At 41.0% G+C, this 11,314-nt stretch overlaps 1 protein-coding gene across 1 annotated transcript in view; it reads right to left on the minus strand.

Moving 5' to 3' along the window:
* ABLIM1 (actin binding LIM protein 1) overlaps positions 1–4,500 on the minus strand; it is a 208,899-nt gene extending 204,399 nt beyond the window's left edge. The window contains exon 1 of the mRNA XM_069460730.1: positions 4,418–4,500. Coding sequence (XP_069316831.1) covers positions 4,418–4,481 — 64 coding nt within the window. The 5' untranslated portion in view covers positions 4,482–4,500. The remainder of the gene's footprint in view (positions 1–4,417) is intronic.
* Between the last annotated feature and the right edge of the window lie 6,814 nt (positions 4,501–11,314).

Raw genomic sequence — 11,314 nt, forward strand, 5'->3', positions numbered from 1 at the left:
TTTGCTACCTGACTCTTACAGAAAAATTTTGCTGACTTTTGTTCTAGGGTCTTACCAGATCTCTGTTGTATACTAATAATTTTATCCCTGCCAAACAGGTCAAATTAGAAATACTTTAAACCTTGTAATGATTTCAAGTTTATTTAACCATGGGATATAAAAATGCAAAAAGTCTCATTAAGAAAGGCCACATTTTGTAACAGAAAGGCCACAGTTTTGGTCATCTTAGGAAGTCAGACCAAAAAAACTCTACACTCCTCAGCTCTCTCATTCCTTTGTCTCCATTCATGGGACAAGACGCTCTTTGACTTTGAAAGCTAGAAACATGTGTTACTTCGATGACAATAAAATAAATAATAAAACTGATCATAGCAGTTGCCCCCTAGGTTTGGATGGTGGGCAAGGTGAGGTTTTATCTCTCATGCACTGTTTGAAGTTTTTACAACAAACACTTATGCTTGCACCATTTGTATAATCAAAAATAAACAAAATAAAACACACACATAAAAATAAAATGGAATAGCCAAACTAGAATCAAGGGCTTGGATTCCATAGTACTGTTCTACAATATAAATAATTTGCAAGAATCTGAATCTCTCGGATGGAACTATAATTACTAATTATATAACCCATTCATTATGACGTGTGAGGAGGCACTGTGCCACGAGTTTTATAGATATTCTCATTTAATCCTCACAATCTTATAAAGCAGACAGTATTGTTACCTCCGTTTTATAGATGTGGAACCTGAGGCTTAGAGAAATTAAGAAACTTGCCCAAAATTACACAGCTAGTAGCGATCAAAGCTGTGATTTAAACTAAATCGCTCTGCTCTTAGAGCTCAAGCACTTAGCCAGTATATTGTGTTCAAAAGGATAATGCTTTCCTTCTACAAGTCCACAATTGTACATTTATATTAAGAAAATAACTTTGAAATTCACCAAAGAACAGTCATGGTAGCAAAGGAAAAATAAATCCCCAATCTTCTGTGGCTCTGGCAGTGGGGAGGGGGCAGAAATGGCTCCTGAGGACAAGAGACACCTTCCCTCATACTGGAGCCAACGTGAGAACTGACCCATGGTCAGATTTGGCCCTTGTTACCAGCAGGGTCACCTACATCCCAAGGAGCCTCCGGGAATTCCCTAGCCAGCATCCTAACTTCTTTCGGTGACTACTTTAGGTGACTTATTTAGGTTACTGTGTCCTCTCACATCATTTACTCGCATTCTTCACTCTGCTCAGAGTCATCACATAATGTCTCATGTTGGTTAGTTGCCCGGCATTTCTTTGGCCCATACATGCCAGTGGACCTTCCAAGATTATAAATTCTAAATGACAGAGATTTATGCTGATCAGTACCTAGCACACTGCCTGCCACCTGTCGAAAGGTGCTTAGTAAATTAATTATAACACACAATGTTAATGAACAGCTCTAAGGCCAAGTCCAGGGTGTGACACATCAGCAGACTCTCCCTGATGAAGCTGCCAGTTAGAGACAGACTAGTACAGTGAGAGTAACTTTAAAGTAAAAAAAAATAGTAATAAAGATGTGAGGCCAAGAGCCTTAAAAGTGAATTGGCTGATTAAATTCATGAGTCTGTATGTGCATTTAGGTGGTCATACAGCCAACATCACCTTATATATGAAAAATGGTGGCAGTAGGCCATTTAACCATTTAAAAATAGTCAACAGAGATGTGCGTCCCACAAAATAATACCACTCCATTAAATGCTGACTTTTCCCCAAGATCACTGTGTATCCTGCATCCCCTTCCAACTCTCTATACCGCTCCAACTCACATGTCAGCATGACATATGTTTCCCATGCAAAAATATTATAAAGATGAGTAATACCAGCCTAGGGGAGTTTCTATACCATTAAGATCTTCAAGGTACCTTGGTGTGGTCACAAGCCTGGGGATTGTGCAACTCAGGCAGAAGCCCTCCAAGCCCATTCTGTTGTTGTTGACTGTTTTGTGGAAACTCAGTGCTCAATGCTCCAGGGCTGCTGCCTGCTCTCACCCCTCAGGCATGTTCCTGGCAATGTCATGCTCTGATTGACCCACTGGTCACCGACTTTGGCAGAGCTCATTTGCAGAGGCAGCTGTGACTGCCTCTGAAAGCAGAAAAACCTGTCCAGCATTTCCATTCTCTTGTCTGAAACCTAAAAGGAGCGCTAGTCAACACATTGCATTTTTTTCCCCTTTTTGGAAATGAATGACACTTAGTGATACATCTTGTTAAGTCCCAATATTCTGAATTGCTATCCTGGCTATCACCCCAACCTTTAAGGTATGTTAATGATGCATGTGTCAGCAGTCAGCTTTTAATATAAAATAGAAGGCTGGATAGCTCCTATGCCTAAATTACTATTAATTGTATGCAAACACTAGCTCTAAGTATATCCTTTAGAGTAGCTATCTAACTAGCCAATGCTTTCAAGGTATGCCAGGAGAGAAAGGACCGGATAATCTACTCTTGTTAAAAAGGGATAGATGAGCAGCTGCAAGGTTTATTGTTGTTTTAAAACATCAGGGAATCAGTTACTGGGAATAAGAAATAAAATATAAGCATGGTCAGACTTGTTTATTATATATCCTTCCAAAATATCCTTCCATTTTAAAAAAAAGTTAATTAAAATGTATTGTCAATATTCCCTACAGAAAAATACTTTTAAAACAATACAGAGTAGTGAAACCCTTTATGTTCCAAACATAAGGTGTGCCTGTTTTTAAGTCTCAAAGAATTTGCCAACTTCCAATTTAATTACAACTAAGATTCAAGTCCACTGTTGAGTGTTCTAGAGATGCACATTCTGTAGATTCCAGCTGGCAGCAAGTAGAAAGACTCCAAATACCTTAAAAATATGCCCTGGAGTAGAAAGGAGGAGAGTAGTAAAAAATGAGGAATATAAATGAAGTTTTTCTTGCTGGTTTGGCCACTGAAAATATAATTAGATATATGGCTTATTCTATTTACTTACAGTCTCTCTCCCATGTAAGATTTTTCCAAAATCTGCCCTATCTTTCCTGGAAATCCAAACTAAAATCCACTCTCTATACAGTGCCAGGAAAACAGAGGACTTCAAATTTATTTAAATAGAGACATATAGACACCTGGAGACCTTCTACTTTTATCACTAAGACCCTTTTCAGTTAGGAAAGTTATAGAATCATAGTTTTTGACTCTAAATACAGTATTACATTAACGCATTCTAATTAATACACATAATGTTGTTATTGAAATTCAGATTCTATCTTTGAGGAGAACCCAGAGAGTGTCAAAGAATCTTTTGTAAACATCAGGTGATGCTGCTGTTTAGAAAGAACAGGGGAAGAAAAGTTGGAGCAGAGGTCTTGGCTTACTGCCCACATGGGACCATTGTTAGAGCTTTAAATTTTATTGTTCTGAAGTTTGTCAACTTTTGTCTTCCCAGTAAATGTCTAAGGCAGATTGCTAAAGAATACAGAACCACATTACCAGACTTTTAAATGAGCATGGTCTTTCAGAATAATGCTCATTTATAGGAGAAAATCTTGTGGCACACAAAGACACCATGAATTATTCATCAGTTACAGCGCAGGCCAACCTTGAATTCCTTTGTGCCTCTTAACAAGTGTGTACATGTGAAGTGCAGCAGACCCAGGCTCCCCAGTCCCGCAAGTCCTGGGTAGGGAGGAAAACCTGAGCTCACCAGAGGTCCCGGGAAACCGAGAAGAGCAGAGCGATCGGAAGTGAAGGAGGAAGGAACCAAGCCCATCTGCCTTATCTGGAATTACCCACTAGTCTACTCTGCAGAAACCAAAATAAGTTACACATTCTCTTATTTTAAGGGGTCCAGTATCAAAAGAATCAGCAACCGATGGCCACAGTCTGCTGGTTCCAATGGAGCAGGCTGCAAGCTTGTGTCAGGCCACCCTCTGGATGTGGTGTCAGCTGTCAGCCCCTGGGGATGCTGGCAGGATCAGCAGAGATGCTCCTGAAGCCAGCCTCCCACAAGCTCACCCATAAAACCCAATTGCAGGGAAACCATTCTAGAGATGGCATCCAAACTCAGACAAAATACCTGGAAATGGTATTGCAGGTGTTTACCCACAGTCCCCAAGGATACCTTTTAAAGTGCCCAAGAGATCAACCTCCTATTGGTTAAATTGAGCTGGGCTTCTGCCACAAAACAATCATAGTCAATTTTAACATCCCATTATGTGACTGATACATCTGTAAATATATTGGTATATAAGATGTGCACTGTATACAATTATATACTATGCACATAAATAGATTATCTAGTGTGTTAGCGTATTATAAGTGTAAAGCTATTTTGTCAAATGGAAAAGCCCTGTATCTTTCCTCGTCTTTAAAAACATGGTCCACCCCAGACAGCCTATATGCTGAGTTTACAAAACGGACAGGCAAACCTTTGCAGTCTCCAGCGCTGTGATGAGGGTCCACGAGCTCAGTCATTGCCAAGGTCATTAACATGCATAAAGCTCTAAAGTTTCAGCTGTTCTTTCCTAGGCGGCTGGCACACAGAAGGACTGCCTCTGCTCCCCAAAGGAGAGGCTGGGGCCCTGGCTCTCCTCCCAGGAGTTTGTGGGCTGACCTGGACTCAAGGGAGGGGTGTGCCCCCCTGTGGGTGTGCCGGGCCAGCTCAGGAAGAATGAGGAGTTTCCTGAGTGAGTCTAGCTCCTTCCTCACGTACAGAGTCCTCATGCCCTTCTTCTCCCCATCCTGTCTCTCCTGCCGCTCCTAAAGACCACTTGTAAGAGCACATCCATCAGCTCACTGACACCACACGGGCAGAAAACCATCGTTTCTGGGAAGCCGCGATTAAAACACGCCAAGAATGTTCCTAGGATTTTCCTCCACTCTGCATAATCCGGAATCCAAATTTTGGTCACTGTCATTTCACAGAAACCCAAATGCATGAAACTAAGAAAGAAAATGATTGATTTTCCCAGGCCTTCTGCCTCCTTTTTCCTTAATGAATTACCATCTCCACCAGATGGGCTTTTTATTATTTTTTTTAAATACTAGGATTCCAAAAAAAAATACTATAACTCAGAGAGGCTTTTTTTTACTACCAGCCTGGTTATTCATTATGGCTTTGGAAACAGTTTCCTGACAAAGGACTGGTTTGAAATGAAGCATGGACTTTGAGCATTTTTTTATATTAGGTACACACTGTCTGAAAACAATGACCTCACCCGGAAAGACTCAGGAAAGAGGCATTTTTTTCCATTAGTCAGTAATGCCCTGATGTTGGATTGGATTATCCACCACCCACAATCCAACTTTTCTCCCAGTTATTTTTGAACACCAGGGATTTTGCATATTAGAAGAGTTATGAAGACACAATTTAAATGGGAAAAGACATGTAGGACAAATAACCTCAGCATCAGATGCACGCATTGGCTGAGAGATAGAAGGAAATTGGCATAATTAAATATGAGGGTAAAACATTTAATTCCTCTAATAATGATGGAACCCCCAGCACCCATTATGAGATATTAAGATTAAGGCCTATAATCTATCCACTGGGGAGAAAAGACTGTTTGAAACACATTGGTAAATCCAAAGTTTGATTAAGTGAAGATTCCTGGCTTACTCTTTTCCCCATCTCTGTGGCCTTTTTGTTTCGTTTGGAACTGGCTCTGGTGAATGGCCATCCTCATGGATCACGCTGTGCTCCCTTCCCCTCATCCACACCACTGCCTGGAACTCGGTGCCTCTGATAACGTCCTCCTGACGTGGCTGCAGCACCAGGGCCAGACACAGTCGCAACTGGATCACGCCTTGATCAAACGCCTGCCACTTGCATAACTGTCATAGGTTAGCTGCTGCCAAAAGGCCAGTCGCGTTTATTGAAATCTGATGACGCCTAATGCCTAGCATTCTCATGACATTGATTCCATATTTCAGCTCGAATTTTTTTTGTTGTTGTTAGTATCTTGGAATTTTTACCATAAGGATGGAATAGAAGTCTCTGATAGTTGCATTTTTTATTCTTGTTAGCCTTCATTTAAAATGTAACAGAGGCTAGTTTTTCCTACTCCCTTAAATCTCAAAGTAGTGTTCCTATGTGATTTGAAATGAAAGGGGGAAGAAGGAAACAAGTGTAGTGCTGCAGCTATTTTCCAAGGTTAAAATAGGGTTCTAGCTTAAAAGCAACTTGCATTGCATGGGTTCCTTGCCTTTCACAAGGCAGGACAGGGGATGGAGGAGAAATAGGGAAACCAATATTGAAACTTTGACTTTTTGAACAGTTAACCAAGAAATTAATTCCATCCTGATCATAGTGCTCTAAATTTGACTTCTGTTAGTTGAACCAGAGATAATTTGGTTGGCGATTTATTAGACTCAAGAAACCAACTGCTTAAGAAATGTTTGAAATGCACAACCACTTTCCAGTTAAATAGAAATCGTGCTTATACAATATCATTTTAAAATCAGGGGCACTGCTGCGTGTGCCTTATCTTATATAACTCAGTCATCTTAGAAACCCAGAGCAGAAGTCTTTCCCAAACCATGCTCCTAGAACTCTTCACAAGAAAGTGACTGTCAGCTAGTAAAACTAATGAATAAAAATGCTTAAAATTGCATATTCACCTGTATTTGAGAAATGCTTAAGCATTGTTAAGCAATTCTTAACTATGGACTTAATATGTATTAATATGCAGGTGCATCTGTAACTAAGAAATGAATAAGATAAGAAGCATTTCCTAAATTTATTTGGCCAGGAACCCCCTAGAGCCCAGCACAACTATTAGCTTTCCACAAAACAGAGTTTGGAAAATACTCCTGAAAGAAAGGAGAGAGTTAGAAGAGGTTTTAGAGATAATTTACATCATAGTTCAAAGATAGGAAGTCTTAGAGCCAGAAGAACTTAGGGACTTGTCCAAGCCCACATAGAATGTTCAAGTGAAATCACCCTTTATAAAATGAATAAAGGGCCACAAGGTGGGAACTGCGGCAGAGGCCTCAACCCTCCAGAGGTCTAGGCATAGTTAAAATATGTACGTATAACCAGCCATTGTCCCCTCCTTTGCTTTCCCCACTACTCAGGAGTCACATAGCTCATGGTCATAAAGATTCTTAACTTTCTTAATTAATCCCAGAGATAACATCACCCTTGTGACACCTAAGGCTACTTTTGGAGACATCTCCCAGGCCCTGCATTCCAGTGGAACCACTGACCCACCCCGACCAATGGCCCATAACAAGGAACTGACTCAACTGGTCTAACGACCCCCATCCAGGAAATGACTCAGCAAAAGAAGACAATTTCTACACCCCTATGGTTCCCCCCAGCCAATCAGCAGACCCAACTGCCTAGCCCTTTGCCTGCCAACCTATCTTCAAAAACCCTTTCTTCCAAACTCTTGAGGAGATGGATTGAGAACTTCCTTCCGTCTCCTTGCATGATATTAAACTCTTTTTTTTGCTGTAACCCCTGCTGTCTCAGTGTATTGGCTTCCACTTGAGCAGCGGCAATGACCCTGGTAAGGCTGTAACACAAAGAGGACAATTCTTCTGCCCAGTGACATCTTGAATGGCTAGGGTAGGCCGGCAAGCCTGGCTCTGTTTGCAATCAAGGTCTGACCTGTAGTGATGCCATCATGCCCTTGTAACATAGATGCTCCCGTGTTCCAAGGCAAACAGCACACCTAATGACAGATTATGTTAAAAGACCTGGCCTGGGCCTGCTTTGCAATTATGGAATAGAAGACGAAGCCTACCACAGTGTAATTTATGATGGAGCTGAGGGTGAAAAATAGCAGATACCAGCAACAAAACATTCACAGAGCCCTGGCCTCATCTTTTAACCTAAGCAGAAGAGACAGAAACTTGAAGCAAATTGAATTCTGTATGAAAAATGATTCCATTGGGAAAGATAAAAACTAAATTTATTCAAAGGTCATATTCAATAAGGAAGAAGAATCTTCTAGACCTTATCTAGACAGGCACAGGAAAAAAGTTAAGTGCTGATTTGTCATTTCTCTTGAATCTGTGTTCCTATGATATTCCATTCTAAGACCAGATCATTGGTCCCAACCCAAGCTCAGCTTGTGACTTTGTTGAAGACATTAGTTTCGAGAACGAAAAGGAGCTCACAGTTTACCACACCCTTAAACAGAAAGCTTAATCTAGAAATGGTCTTTATAACGCACAATTATCTCTGTGCTACTAGGCCCCGTTTCTGCTTATGACTTCCAGGTGGATCCCATGAAATTATTTTTGTGACTGAAAATTAAATTTTATTGAATTTTCTAAGAAATGAACAACTCCTATTACATAAGGTCACTATATATCTCAGTTTCATAACTCACATTTACTGCGGGCTCACTCTCTGCAGGCACTGAACAAAGATCCCCTCACTGGGTTTTTTTCTTTTCCTTTCTTTCTTTTACTTTTCTTTGCTTTCTTTCTTTCTTTCTTTCTTTTTTTTTTTGGAGACGGGGGTCTCACTATGTTGGCCAGGCTGAAGTGGAACTCCTGGGCTCCAGGGATCCTCCCACCTCAGCCTCCCAAGAAGCTGGGACTACAGGCATCTCTTCATTGATTTCTTATAATCCTCTGATCCAGGTACCATCATAGTCTCTATTTTAAAGATGAGGCAACTGAAACAGAAGTTAAGGAAACTGCCCAAATCATTCCACTAACAAGGAATATAGCTGGAGTTTGGACACAAGCAGCCAGAATCAGAGACCATGCCCAGAACGCTAAACCTCTCAAGAATATCAAAACAGTTCAGGGTGAATCGTTAAATCAGAAAGAATGCCAAAGCCATTTCCATGGCTGAAGTAATGGTAGGGGGATACAAAACATGAGTTTAGCAGTACAAAAAGTTAGCATATACCCAAAGGCTGTTTATGCTTCTTACAAAAAGTCTAAAGCATTTCTTACATGCATCTCTCAATTATTCCTCATAACAACCTTAGGAGGTAAGGGCTGTTACTAATTCCTCTTTAGCAGATGAGAAAACTAAGCATGGAGAGAAAGTAATTGTTTTCAGGGTCACAGCTTATATGTGGAAGAGCAGCGATTCGAACTCAGGTCTGTATGTGGGCTGTAGTGAGATGTGATCAATGCCCCCACCTCAACATTCTCAAAATCTTCTCCGTGTAGCTCTGCTGAAAGAATCCATGTGGATGCCCATTAACCAATATCGATGCTGTTGTTTGCATGAACTTTTTCATCTGAAGAGGGAATAATTAGAAGTAGCACGCACTTAGCAGTTGCCATAAGACACTGTCTACATTTGCATACACAGCTACAAAGTGTATAGTGATGGACTTTCTATGTCTCTCTTTTCCTTTTATCAATTTCGTTGTGCTTTGCCTCTCACTCCCTCTCAGCCTGCTGCGTTAGAGGGGATTAAAACGCATGCTGTATTCCCTGAAAATAACAGGAATTTCTCTTCAGTGACCCAGTTGACACAAATAAGCTGTAGGAATTGGGTTCCAATCTTTTGGCGCCTCTCAAAAAGTTGTAACGATGAAGTCTGAAAGGAAACAAATTAGTACAGCACAGGGAGATTCTACGTTTCTTTCATCGTAAAAGGATCAAATATTTGGTTAAATCCTAATGCCTTACTATAGTGTGGATTCTTATAACTTCCACGTTAACTACCATTTTCATTTGGCCTATGAGTGATATACGACTACGGCAACTGCAAAATATTCCACACAGAGCTTCACTCCCAGAGAATGAAAGAGGATATTTACTGACTGCTATATACATAGGGCGATATTTAATGCAGAATTTTTTGTTGTTGGAGGGAATGAAAACAGAACAACCACCTAGAAGACATGTACCTGCCCTGGAAACGTTACTATGTCATTTTCTCTCCCCTGCGTCTTTTACTGAGTGTGTGTATCACTACCAAGCTGCTCTGCCACCTTCCCCTTGGAAGCTGCATTCAACATTAGTGGGAAGAGAACATATGCCACATTTTAATGAGAGTGAGAATGCAACTCCACACCATTGACTTCAATTCAACTCTCCAGTTTAGTTTGGGGGACTTTAAATTTCATTTAACATCTGGATTACCCTGCCTAATTAACAATTTGCTCACAGTACAACATTCATCCCTGGTCTCCAGTGAAAACAACCATTTTATTTATGGTCTCAAGCAAACTGATTATTCCAAAGACTTTCCTGTTGATTTTTGGAACTCTTAATGTCTTCTTGTCTCTGCCTGCTTTCAACTTTCATCTCTTCCAAGAAGATCATTTACTTCAGCAAAGGGAATTGGGCTAGCCTGTACCAGTATGCATCACAACTTTATAGACCTATCAAAAATCCAAAAACTAAATAAAACACACAAAAAATCTTTCGACTTGCAATGATCTTCTATATCCCCACCATCCCCCGGAAAAAAAACAACAACAAAACCCCAGTCACAAAAGTCTAAATTCAAGAGGAGAAGGCATTTTTAATAATAGAGCAAAAACCAAAGTGCATTTAAACCTTTCAGAATAAGTCAACACTGAGGATCCCACACTGAATCTTTTTAGGATTCCTAATAACTGACCACCAGGGTCAAGGGCAAAACGGCTTTCAGCAGTCAAATACTTCTCCCAGATTGCAGCCTTCTAATACCCCATGTTGCACTGCATTGAGGCACAGGCAGTGTGGGAGCTGGAGGAACCTTTCTGTCACCTAGACTCCTGGTTTCTAGCTAATAGACAGAAGGTAGAGCCTGTTCTGGGGTTGGTCAGGGCCTCAGGGAGAAGTATTGGTTCTGGGCTTCACCCCAACTTCCACCAGAGAAATTTCAGCTCTTCTGCTTTATTTTCTGGGCTTCCAGATGAGCCTTCATTTGAAGAAAGGGTTTCATAGCTAAAAGTAAACACACACTTTGAAAAATTCCCATCCTATCCAATCCTCTCATCTTAGAGAGGAAAATGACAGCCAGTGAGTGAGTGTAACTGACTAGTCCCAGGTCCCAGAGCAAGTGAGTGGCCAAGGCAGGGTTAGACCAGCCCCTGGCTCCGAGCCACATGCTCCAGTGCATTAGCTGTCCCCAACTCGCCAAGTACACAGCCCCTAAAGGACACGTCCCCTGTCCTCACCCATCGTGGTCAGGTCTATCCACTGCAGCTCTTCCTGGCACAGCCCACAGCTACACGAGTGCAGGTTTGCAGGTGCGGTTGTTGTTGCTGTTATTATTTTAAATATTTTTAAAGTACTAGACAGAGAGGCCAGAACAGGAGCAAGAGCCCTGCCCATGGAAGAAGAAAAATAAAAATGTTCTGAAGTTTAATGTAAATCAATAGAAAATAATATTTGGTTGACAAGAATTGGATTTA

The sequence above is a fragment of the Eulemur rufifrons genome, chromosome 28 (genome assembly GCF_041146395.1).
Source record: "Eulemur rufifrons isolate Redbay chromosome 28, OSU_ERuf_1, whole genome shotgun sequence".
Classification (NCBI taxonomy): Eukaryota; Metazoa; Chordata; class Mammalia; order Primates; family Lemuridae; genus Eulemur; species Eulemur rufifrons.